This window comes from Microtus pennsylvanicus, chromosome 7 (assembly GCF_037038515.1).
Source record: "Microtus pennsylvanicus isolate mMicPen1 chromosome 7, mMicPen1.hap1, whole genome shotgun sequence".
NCBI lineage: Eukaryota > Metazoa > Chordata > Mammalia > Rodentia > Cricetidae > Microtus > Microtus pennsylvanicus.
Genome location: NC_134585.1, coordinates 9,526,301 through 9,537,748, shown reverse-complemented (window position 1 = coordinate 9,537,748; position 11,448 = coordinate 9,526,301). Strand labels below are relative to the sequence as shown.

At 54.7% G+C, this 11,448-nt stretch overlaps 1 protein-coding gene across 3 annotated transcripts; it reads left to right on the top strand.

The window, feature by feature from the left end:
- The first annotated feature begins 781 nt into the window (after positions 1-781).
- Pofut2 (protein O-fucosyltransferase 2) lies at positions 782-11,167 on the top strand. Of its 3 annotated transcripts, none has more exons than XM_075979860.1 (9): positions 782-1,051; positions 1,562-1,812; positions 3,557-3,701; positions 4,413-4,523; positions 5,130-5,196; positions 6,089-6,214; positions 7,311-7,491; positions 7,588-7,711; positions 10,208-11,167. In XM_075979860.1, exons 1-9 carry the CDS (start codon positions 921-923, stop codon positions 10,359-10,361), a joined length of 1,290 nt encoding a protein of 429 aa, XP_075835975.1. In that variant the 5' UTR covers positions 782-920; the 3' UTR covers positions 10,362-11,167. The 3 variants fall into 3 exon arrangements, 1 of the variants encoding a protein (XP_075835975.1); XR_012911326.1 differs by having other exon boundaries at positions 890-1,051; positions 7,593-7,711; positions 10,208-10,346; XR_012911325.1 differs by lacking the exon at positions 10,208-11,167 and adding an exon at positions 8,899-10,187 and having other exon boundaries at positions 890-1,051; positions 7,588-8,569.
- Positions 11,168-11,448: the final 281 nt, after the last annotated feature.

Sequence of the window (11,448 nt, the reverse complement as noted above, 5' to 3'; positions counted from 1 at the left end):
CCAAAGGGTATCTCCCAAGCTTATCATTGATGTCACTTCTCCAAGATCTTAGGACTTGAACAAGCCTTCCGTGTCCATGTGTGTATACTCTCTCTTTCTTTTTGCATTGGGTCATCTACATCTTTTTGAGGTACTCCAGAACTTTAAAGATCTTTCTATGACTGGACGCAAGCCCTCTATTAGGTAATTATTGTATTCTGAATGCTTTCTCCCAGTCTCTGTGTTTTCATTTTCCTACCTCTGCCTTTCAAAGTTTAGGTTTTACTTTCCGATTTGAAGCTCAACTTATCACACTCGGTTCTGGATACTTCTACGGGGATGCAGCTTAAACAGCAAAGCCACAGAGTCACTCAACGGAGGAACAGGCATTTCCAGCAAAGTTCAGAGCTGTCACCTCACTACGTCCGTCACGTCCTCCGACCCCTCCAGGAGACCTGGAGGCCAGTTACTTGGTCCTCTTTGCCTCGAAGGGTCGCTCACCTAGCGTCCTGCCGAACCAGTGCCTACGGCCAGCTCCGCCCACACCCGGTATAACGGGACCGTACAATACCAGGTGACCGGAATGGAATGCCTGGCATAGTGCAGTTCAGTAGGTACCTGGTGAGACCCAAGAGAGCTCCCCCTGCTCTCGTGCCATCCTGTGCACCGAGCGATACCGACCCTACCACTCCGCCCAGCCCGGCCCGGCCGCCGAACTGCAGCTCTGCGAGCGCGGGAAGACGGCAGCCAACAGGAAGCCCCGCCCCAGGCCACACCCTCCCCCGGAATACGTGAGGCGCGTGCACGTAGAGGGCCGCTCCGCGTTGCCATAGCTACTAGAGACGCGCTCCGCAGGGTAAACCCGCGCGCTTCCGGAGTGGGGGTGTGGGGGTGTGAGTGGGAGGGAGCACGGTAGCCGGAAGTGCGTGGCCGCCGGGGCCATGGCGGCGCTCAGCGTCGTCTGCCTGCTGCTGGCCGTGGCATTCTGGCGGCCAGTCTCGGCTTCAGGAGAGGAGTTCTGGCCTGGCCAGTCGGCTGCGGACATCCTGTCTGGGGCGGCGTCCCGCAGACGGTAAGTGTGTCCACGCCATGCTTGGCGGGGCATCTGGGACGGGGTCAGCAGTGGAGCGGGAGCCAGCGGGGCCGGGGCTGCGCGCGTGGACTGGACGGGTGAAGCTTGTGCGGCGAAGGTCGTCCTGGCCTTGGTAAGGATCATAGCTGCTCCCAAGAGATCTCTACCAGAAGGTCCAGGAGCGAAGGTGGAGCCCTGCTCTGGCCACGCTGGCTGGCCCAGTGTCGGCTCAGGCGTCCTGTCCCGAGGCCCATCTTGAGCCCCAGCGGTAGGACAGAAGTTACTGTGTGCTTCCTCTGTGGCTGGTATTCCCCAGACTGGAGAGCAAACCAGAGGTTCGGTGCAGGTAAAGCCAGTGACGGTGTGAGTGAAGCCTGCCCGGGTTGGTTTGGTTAGAGGCTGAAGTTTTAGAATCTACATCGCTGTAAGACTTTCTCAAGTATCATTGTGTACTGTGGAGTTTTTCCATCGGCCTCCCAACTCAAGGCCTGTGTCTTGCTCCCTGCTCAGGTACCTTCTGTATGATGTCAACCCCCCAGAAGGCTTCAATCTCCGCAGGGATGTCTATATCCGAGTTGCATCGCTGCTGAAGACACTGCTGAAGACCGAGGAGTGGGTGCTTGTCCTGCCCCCGTGGGGCCGTCTGTATCACTGGCAGAGCCCCGACATCCATCAGGTCCGGATTCCCTGGTCCGAGTTTTTCGATCTTCCGAGTCTCAATAAAAACATCCCCGTCATTGAGTATGAGCAGTTCATTGCAGGTGAGGTGGGCATTGGACTGGGAGGCTTTTCTGATGCAATGTCAGGCGTCCTGGCTCAGTCTTGCGGGCACTTCCCACTTAGCCAGGCTGTAGTGCTTCCTCAGTGGTTTCTCTAGGGAAGCAGGGCAGAACCGCTATGGCAGGTGTGGTCAGAGTGCTGATGAGGAAGCAGCAGGAAGACCATCTTAATTGAGCATGCCCACGATGGTGGGGAGGGGTCTCTGAAGAGGCCTCCCACTTGACTTCACCCCCTTCCACCTTTTGAGAGGTGTCGAACTTTCCTGGGTAGAGAGGTGTTTAGAGTTGATTGTGGCTTTGGTTGGAAGACAAATCCTTTCTTCTGCTGCACTGGAGGCTCCAGGAAGGAAGGGGTTCATTTAGAGCCTGGCTGGTACCAGTGGTGTACATCAAATCTTTATTCCCCCGTGACCTCTGCCCCCTGCTCAGAACTGCTGCCTCAGGAGGATATCTTTCCAGGACGTAGTTCTCTCCCCACATCTCATCGCTCTCAAACATGTTCTGATGATAGTCAGTCCTGGGAACACAGGAACACAAGCCATATTTTTTTCTTACTTTTTCTTGCAGGCTGAAGATGCGGAGTCAGTAAATGCATACTTAGAATATGTCTTTGCCTAGCCCAGCTCCCAAACTTGCTTGTGGGTCCAGGAAAACAAGAGCTGGGCTTGGGTTTTTAGGGTGTCAGACTCAGCTAAGTTAGCCTGACCTTTGCCTCAGTCTCAGGTGCCTGGAGAAGCTGCCCGTGCCTCTCTGTGGGGGCAAGGCCAGTGGATTGCTCACTGTGAAAAAGGTATAGTCAGGGCCCCTTCTGTTTTGTATGGCACCTGAAGGCATAGGGCTGATTCTCCTTGCTGCCACCAAACCTCCCTCCCTCTGGCTTGAGTAGGTCTGGGGAAGCCCACAGGGAAGATGGTGCCTGTGCCTGTGCCCTGGGCGTGAGACTGCCAGGACAAAGCTGTGCTTGGGCCCAGCTTTTGTTGTACAATCAACGCTGGGGAGCCGCTTTAGCTTGGGCCTCGGGTCCATCCGCCGAAGGCAGGCCTCATGTAGGGTGAACGTGAAGACCTAGAAACTTCCTTTTTGTGACTTGCCATAACTGGGCTTGTCTTCCAGACAAACGCTCATTGGTACTTTGGATCTGGCAGGTGGTTCTGGTAAAATGACGGTGGTAATGGGGTAAAGGGAACACAAACCTTGCTGGGACTCTGCTCACTGGGGGCTAATGATGAAGCAGATGTGATGATAGGACATACTGGGGGCCTCGAGGGGTCAGCATATGCTGGGGGCCCAGTGCACAGCAACAACAGGGGGAGGGGTGAAGGTAGGCCTGCTCCAATGGGGACTAAGAGAGGTCAAGGAGACCTCAGTGAGTTCCCTTCTGTCCTCCTCGCCCACGTGCTCATGCCATTGACCTTGCTGTCTGCTTTGGAAGTTTTCTCAAGCCTTTGAGGGCTAAGGAAGCCTTCCATAAATCACGAAAGTCGTTCATACGGGGTGCACAGCTCCCCACGCAGCTGTGCTTCCTGTTGTGTGGCACACTCTCTGGGGTCCCTGTTGTGTAGCGCGTTCTCTGGGGTCCCTGTTGTGTGGCACGCTCTCTGGGGCCCCTGTCGTGTGGCGCGCTCTCTGGGGCCCCTGTCGTGTGGCACGCTCTCTGGGGTCCCTGTTGTATGGTGCGCTCTCTGGGGTCACTGTTGTGTGGCACGCTCTCTGGGGTCTCTTTCAGAGTCTGGTGGGCCCTTCATCGACCAGGTATACGTCCTGCAAGGTTACGCCGAGGGCTGGAAGGAGGGCACCTGGGAGGAGAAGGTGGACGAGCGGCCCTGCATCGACCCTCTCCTCTACTCGCAGGACAAGCATGAATATTACAGGTAGCACTGTGGCTACAGGCCCCATAAGGTTCACAGAGACTGTCCCGAGGCCACCCCTAAGCCCCGGTACATCCTCTTGTAGCTCACCTCATACTGTTAGTCCTTAGAGCACCTCTCTGAGATACCCTCACCCTTTTTACTTTATATTTTGAGGTACTGGGGTCGAACCTAGGGTCCTGTGCTTGCTAAGCAGGCTCTCAAGCACTTGAGCTACGTCTCCCCCATTCTGTGTTCAAAGACAGGCGATGGTGTGTCCAGTGGAGGTCTTTTGACTTCCGCCCTTCCTGTCCTAGCCTCCAGAGTACTGAATGTATAGTCACGTACCATGCCCAGCTCCCCTCTCCTTTTATGTCCACTTGAGCATGACATGGGAATGGTGATCTTAGCCCCAACGTCCTGCCTGTCACTTAGCACCCTCTGTGCGTGACGTACGGGGGTCCTCTTGGAAGAAGAGTTATTTGGAGAACCTGGCTGTCTGGCTGAACCGTGACTGCTGTCACCTCCTCCTCCCCTGCCTGTCTCCTGTCAGTGACTGGGAAATGTTGAGTTTCGTGGGTGTTCTCTTAGTTCTTACAAGAACCCTGTTGTCCATAGTGCTAGCCTGTGAGCCTCAGAGTGAGGGGCAGTTCCAGTGGGACTGCAGTCCGGCATGGGCATGCACGCCCCTCGTCTGTTCCTGGACTGACAGACAGGCTGGGCTCTGTCTTCCAGAGGCTGGTTTTGGGGCTATGAAGAAACAAGGGGCCTCAATGTCTCCTGCCTGTCCGTCCAGGGCTCCGCTTCCATTGTCGCACCTGTACTTCTAAAGAACACGTCTGCGCGGTAAGTGCCTGGGCCTTTCACTGTGATGGCTTTGTCTATCACCATCCTGACACCTCACCAGGCCCCTCCCTGCACCCCAGCAGTCTGTGGGGTGCCCACTTCCACAGCAGGGGGACTAGGCTGGGGATGGGGTGGGCCGTGGGAGGAGACTGTGTCTTGGAAGGAGACTCTTAGAGAGACCCCAGCCTGGGGTTGTCTGTGCTCTGTCACCGTAGGTTAAGAGCAGGGTCTGCACTATCCCAAACACCTTGCTCAGTAAATCACTTTATCCTTACACTGTCGTCCGCCTCCAGTGCCCCGAGAGGCCGCTGTGGCCGCTGGAGGCCGGACACACTCGTGGCTTCCTTTTGCATTCGTCTTTGGGGGTACCACGAGGATAATAGGCTGGCCGAGAGTGTGTATGGGAGCCTATGAAGAGGTGACGGTGTGGCCATTGGAGGGGCACAGCTCCAGGCCTGGCTAGATGCTCCCAGGGAGGGTCCCCGACACACTTGCACCATTGGGGCCCAAGGCTTTCCCATGTGGTGTTCTTGGAAAGTGCAAGAGTAAACATTTGAACTCTGAGAATCATTGAAATCTTCATTTTTCCTCCTTATTTAAATGCAGGTCTGTGATGTTGGACCGAGCCGAAAACCTGCTTCATGACCACTATGGAGGCAGAGAGTACTGGGACGTGAGTACCTCCCAGCAGCCTCAGCGTGTGTTCAGTTCTGAAAACCTAACCGTCAGCAGCAACTTTCAATCTTGCTGGCTGAAACCTTGGGCTGTGCCCAGTGGGCTTTCTCCACCCCACAGAGAGAGGTCTGCTTTCACTGCAGGGCCTGCTGTGGTGCGGAGTGACTCGCGGTTAGGGCCAGCCTCGAGTGCTCTGTTGAGCAGTGCTCTGTGCCATAGACATAGTGGTCTTGCCACGGGTGACATGCAGCCCTTGACGTGTCCTCTCCACACTGCGGGTGGCTGCACTTGCGCCACTTCTCCTTTGGTTGGGAAAGGGGACATTGTGTGCAGCGAGTCCTAACACCACGAGCCATTTCTGCTTGGAGGGGAGCGGTATAGCCAGGGTATTTTGAGGACACTGGCCAGCTGAGCAGGTGTCAGGCTGGGAGCAGCCACCCTGCTCCTCTGAAGCATGTGGTTTGCAGCAGAGACACAGTCATCCAGTTCCGTTCAGTTTAGGAAAAATGCAGCCTGAATCAGACAAAGGGTAAAGCTAGGAGCTGGGTGGACCTGGAGCCGTTGCTGGCCAAGGGAAAATGGTGCAGGCCAGCCTTGCAGCCTAGGCAGGCCTGGCTCTGGGGTTGGCTGGGGGGAGAGCGCTCCCTAAAGTGGCCCCACATGGGCCTGTCCCCATCTCTATGGGTGACACCACTGCTGTCAAGGGATTAACCAGAGGCTCTGTAGGTGGCGGTGGTGCAGGCAGCAAGAAGCACAAAATGACCCAGCTGGGAGGGCTGAGGAGCCTTGCCAATGGCAGCCTGCGGAAAGGAGGGGGCAGGGGGTAGATAGTGAAGCCGTGACTGCTCATTCATCCGAAGGCCTGGTGACACTCGGCCCTGTTCGTGCAGACCCGGCGCAGCATGGTGTTTGCAAAGCACTTGCGGGCCGTGGGGGACGAGTTCCGGAGCCAGCACCTCAACTCCACAGATGCCGCTGACAAGATGACCCCGGAGGAAGACTGGACGCGGATGAAGGTAGCTGGGCCGCCCCTGGCTGAGAGGAACTAGGGATGGTTCAGCTTTTAAGCTACCATGTCTGTCCTGTGGCGATTTCATTCCAGACAGGAGTGGCACGCTAGGGGTCAAGCTCCTCTGAGTCCTTGAGTTAGGGACATGACTCATACATGTCTCTGTATTGAAGTGGGGACATTTTTGCTAACATAAAATCGGATTTTTTTTTTTTTTTGGAAGTCTGCAGATTGTGCCCAACATGGTGGCATATACCTATGACCCCAGTCTTCAGAGGCGGAAACAGGAAGGCTATGGGATCTGGGCCAGTCTGGCTCTATAGAGAAACTGTTTCAAAAATAAAAAATATTTTTAAAATAAGGAAAAGGGGCTGGAGAGATGGCTCAGAGGTTAAGAGCACTGCCTGCTCTTCCAAAGGTCCTGAGTTCAATTCCCAGCAACCACATGGTGGCTCACAACCATCTGTAATGAGGTCTGGTGCCCTCTTCTGGCCTGCAGGCATACACACAGACAGAATGTTGTATAAATAATAAATAAATAAATAAATATTTAAAAAAAAATAAAATAAGGAAAAGAAGGAAGTGGGTGGGTGGGGGCTGGGGGGTCCTTAAGCAGAAGTAGGCATTGAAAGATAAATCATCAGCATTTCTCATGGCCTCTGCCCCAGAGCTCCTTCAGCCCTTGGGTCATGCATTGTCCTTGTATGTGTACTTCCCCCCAAAGCTGGGGTTCTGGTGTCATCTTTCCCTTCGACTGGCATTGTTGGGACCTCCTCTGCGTCACTGGCTGTTAGGACCCCACTGTACTTGATGGTCTCTGGGTGTTCTATGCTTGGATGGCCTTGCCTAGAAGAAAGTATTAAATAGCTTTTCTTTTTTCATTTTTTTCTGGTGGTTCATCTATGATTTTTATGTCACTCAGATAAAGTATTTGTGATGATTGATTCCTTCATGGTCTTCTTGTCAAGATGATCCTTTCCCCCAGGGGAATCTGTGTGGGACTCAGGCCGGAGGGATACTTTCAAGGACATGTTTGTCCCTCTGGCTCCCAGGACACCCAGGGAGCTCTCTGCATCTTTTCCCCACCTCCCTGTCTTCTGTAGGTCAAACTGGGCTCAGCGCTCGGCGGCCCCTACCTTGGAGTCCACCTGAGGAGAAAGGACTTCATCTGGGGCCACAGGGAGGACGTACCCAGCCTGGAGGGTGCCGTGAAGAAGATCCGCAGCCTCATGAAGACTCACCAGCTGGACAAGGTGTTCGTGGCCACAGACGCCATCAGGAAGGGTAGGCAGTTCTTCTTCCCCTGGTTGGGTGCTAGGCAGGTGCAGGTGTTCACTGTGCCCCTCCTGGAGGGTCAGCAGCCTCTCCTTTGCCTCGCAGAGCAGGAAGAACTGAGGAAGCTGCTACCGGAAATGGTGAGGTTTGAGCCCACGTGGGAGGAGCTGGAGCTGTACAAGGATGGAGGTGTGGCCATCATCGACCAGTGGATCTGCGCTCATGCCAGGTGCCTGTTCACCGTGTTGCAGAGGGGCCTCTCGCTTGCCCCAGTTCTCAGCAGCTGAGCAGGTGGCTGTGGCTGTCCACCTTCTCTGGCCGTTTGGCTCCATTGCTCTTTTAACGGTAGCAGCCTGCCCACTGTCTCCTTGGGCTGCTGAGAACAGTAGGTCTGGACCCTTCAGGTCTGTCATGCACACACTCTCCATGGCGTACGCCCGGATCTCTTCTGCTCCTGTCTACCCCAGAGACATACCCTGCCCAGGCTGCTTGGCCTCCTTGGTTTGTTTGTGCCCCTGAAGCAACACAGGTCTGCCTGAGACTAAAGGCCTCTGTAGCCATGCTCTGGGAGCCCTTAAGGGCTGCTGGCCTTGCAGCTGTCTTCTGTGCATCAGCGGTGGGCACTCTGGGTGGGCTCAGGTTAGAGTGTCCCGAGTAGAACAGGAAGCAAGGCAAAAATGTGTGCCTTTTCCTGTGGCTCCGGATTCTGAGGTCTAGAAGGCTGGTGTGTGCCTTTCCCTGTGGCTCCAGATGCAGAGGTCTAGAAGGCTGGTGTGTGCCTATCCTTGTGGGTCCAGATGCAGAGGTCTAGAAGGCTGGTGTGTGCCTATCCTTGTGGCTCTGGATGCAGAGGTCTAGAAGGCTGGTGTGTGCCTATCCTTGTGGGTCCAGATGCAGAGGTCTAGAAGGCTGGTGTGTGCCTATCCTTGTGGGTCCAGATGCAGAGGTCTAGAAGGCTGGTGTGTGCCTATCCTTGTGGGTCCAGATGCAGAGGTCTAGAAGGCTGGTGTGTGCCTATCCTTGTGGGTCCAGATGCAGAGGTCTAGAAGGCTGGTGTGTGCCTATCCTTGTGGCTCTGGATGCAGAGGTCTAGAAGGCTGGTGTGTGCCTTTCCCTGTGGCTCCGGATGCAGAGGTCTAGAAGGCTGGTGTGTGCCTATCCTTGTGGCTCCAGATGCAGAGGTCTAGAAGGCTGGTGTGTGCCTATCCTTGTGGCTCTGGATGCAGAGGTCTAGAAGGCTGGTGTGTGCCTTTCCCTGTGGCTCCGGATGCAGAGGTCTAGAAGGCTGGTGTGTGCCTATCCTTGTGGCTCCAGATGCAGAGGTCTAGAAGGCTGGTGTGTGCCTATCCTTGTGGCTTTGGATTCTGAGGTCTAGAAGGCTGGTGTGTGCCTTTCCCTGTGGCTCTGGATGCAGAGGTCTAGAAGGCTGGTGTGTGCCTTTCCCTGTGGGTCCAGATGCAGAGGTCTAGAAGGCTGGTGTGTGCCTATCCTTGTGGGTCCAGATGCAGAGGTCTAGAAGGCTGGTGTGTGCCTATCCTTGTGGGTCCAGATGCAGAGGTCTAGAAGGCTGGTGTGTGCCTTTCCTTGTGGGTCCAGATGCAGAGGTCTAGAAGGCTGGTGTGTGCCTATCCTTGTGGGTCCAGATGCAGAGGTCTAGAAGGCTGGTGTGTGCCTATCCTTGTGGGTCCAGATGCAGAGGTCTAGAAGGCTGGTGTGTGCCCACCTTGCCCATTGCTTTGCTCTCCATGAATGTTGTTTTTCTGCTGTGTTCTGGCCTCTGCGGTTCCCGCTGCCACCATCCCAGCACCAGGGACAGGCGGGTGAGGGTCTGTGTGGGTCTAACTGCTGTTCATTGCAGACATGGCCTGTGCGGTGTGCGTGATGGAGAGAGCCGAGCCATCCTGTATCTTCCCTATATCTATGGTCCTATATCTATTATTGCTTTCTGAGGAGGCTCTGAGCTTGTGCTTTTTTTCTCTCTGCCTGGGGTTCTGCCCAGGATCTACTAGACACAAGCGGTGTCTCGGGAACTGACTGCAATTCCCAGTTCAGAGGGGACTTCACACAGCTGACTATAGCTGCCTCTGTCATCAGCACAGCCCACCCCATACTTGTCTCCACAGGCGGTGCGTACTTAAGGTCCCAGAGTTCCAGGATAGTCATGTACTGTAGCACTCCGGAGCTTCTCTTGGATCAGTTGGTCACTAGGTGCCAGAAGACCAGGGTCCAGGGGTCAGGACTGGCCGCATCTTTCTGTCACCCCAGGAATCTGAAGGACCCTGGAAAAGGGGCTTCCTTAGCTAAGATAGCAGCTTAGTAAATAGTCCCTGCTACTGCCAGTGTGTCAAGACGGATGCAGAGTCCTTGGTGGTGGTGTTTAGTCAGGTGGAGGTCTGGCATTTGTAGTGGAGAGAAGGGGTGTCTGCAAGGCAGTGGGTGCTGAAGCGTGGGATGACCGATGCAGGTGCCAGTGCGGAGGGTGTCAGCCTCTGGGTATGTGTGTGTCTAATAAATGCATTGTTTGGTGTGTGTATAGCGTGCGCATTTGTGTATGTGTAATAAATTCATTGATGGTCCCAGGTAACCTCTTGTTACTCTGCAGGTTTTTTATTGGCACCTCAACCTGTGTGTACACATGTATGTGCATGTGTGTCTAATCTATTGCTCTGTGTGTGTGTGCAATAAATCCATTGCTGGTCCCAGGTAACTTCTTATTACTCCGTAGGTTTTTTATTGGCACCTCGGTTTCCACATTTTCTTTTCGGATTCATGAAGAGAGAGAGATCTTGGGGTTGGACCCCAAGACGACATACAACCGGTTTTGTGGAGACCAGGAGAAAGCGTGTGAGCAGCCCACACACTGGAAGATTGCATACTGAGGGCCACCTACCTACCACCTGCCAGTCACTCGGTCACAAGGTCCCAGAGCCTGTGTTCCTTTGTGTTCATGGGCCAGCATCTGCCTGTCTAGACCCTGCCACCTTCAGGACTCACAAACGTGTCTTCTCTCAGGACTCGAGAACCATGTCCTCATCACGGATGTCACGTGTGCTAGTCCAGAAATGTGAGGACTATTTACCAGCCCCGACAGGCCTTTCAGCCCTCAGGGGTGGATGCTGGCTCCTGAGGTGTGGGTATAACTCTGTCTACTGAGGTGGTCTCACACGTGTGCCAAGTTTTCGCCTCACCCTCCACCTGTGTCCTGCCCCATCTAATTTCCTCCTGAAGTGGACGGGCTCAGGTACCGTTTTCACGGGAAAGTGGGAACCTCAGAACAGCACACGAGTTGCCAGTGACTCCCTCACCTCACGTGGGTCCCCAGGCTTTGCACCCTGCTGAGTAGAATTGTGGTGACAAATGACCTTCAGAAGGCCCCGTCTGAGATACAGCACTGCTTTATGAAACCCTTCCCTAGGCCTCATGCTGCACACAGGAGCGGAGTCAGCACAGCCTTGGCTAGGGCACCCCAGGTCCTTGACCTGGTGCTCATCCGTACGCCTCTTCCCCAGTGCTGTGCACTGAGCAGCCCCCACTCAGCTCCTGCCCAGGCCTCCGTCCCGAGCACTGAGGTAGACCCTGAGCACAGACAAGGTCCTGTGGTTCACTCGGCTGACCAGTAGAATCATGTATTTATTGTTTCCCATTTGTACATCCAAGTGTATTAATAAACTACTTTTTCAAGAAAGCTGTGATCATAGAAATTTTTCCAGAAAGCCATAATCATAGAAATGGTGCCTTTTAGGAGCTGAGCCATGTAGACTGCAACTATGCCCTTTTGGGAAAATGAGGGCTCGTGCCTCCTCACAGTGTTCAGCACAGACCCCTTTCTGTTCTGCAGAAGACAAACTTGCCAGGTGTGCAGGACAGAGCAGCGTGTCCTGGAGCCTGGCATTATTCCTGGCCCTGGGGACCAGCAATATCTTGTCACTGTCCACTGGTTCTCGTTGTTGGAGTGTCTGGTAGACT

Excerpts from the sequence above, each read along its gene's own strand:
- Pofut2 (XM_075979860.1), top strand. The coding sequence starts at position 921 with ATGGCGGCGCTCAGCGTCGTCTGCCTGCTGCTGGCCGTGGCATTCTGG. Across the intron at positions 3,702-4,412 it reads GACAAGCATGAATATTACAG|AGGCTGGTTTTGGGGCTATG; the intron begins GTAGCACTGTGG and ends TCTGTCTTCCAG. Across the intron at positions 4,524-5,129 it reads CTAAAGAACACGTCTGCGCG|GTCTGTGATGTTGGACCGAG; the intron begins GTAAGTGCCTGG and ends ATTTAAATGCAG.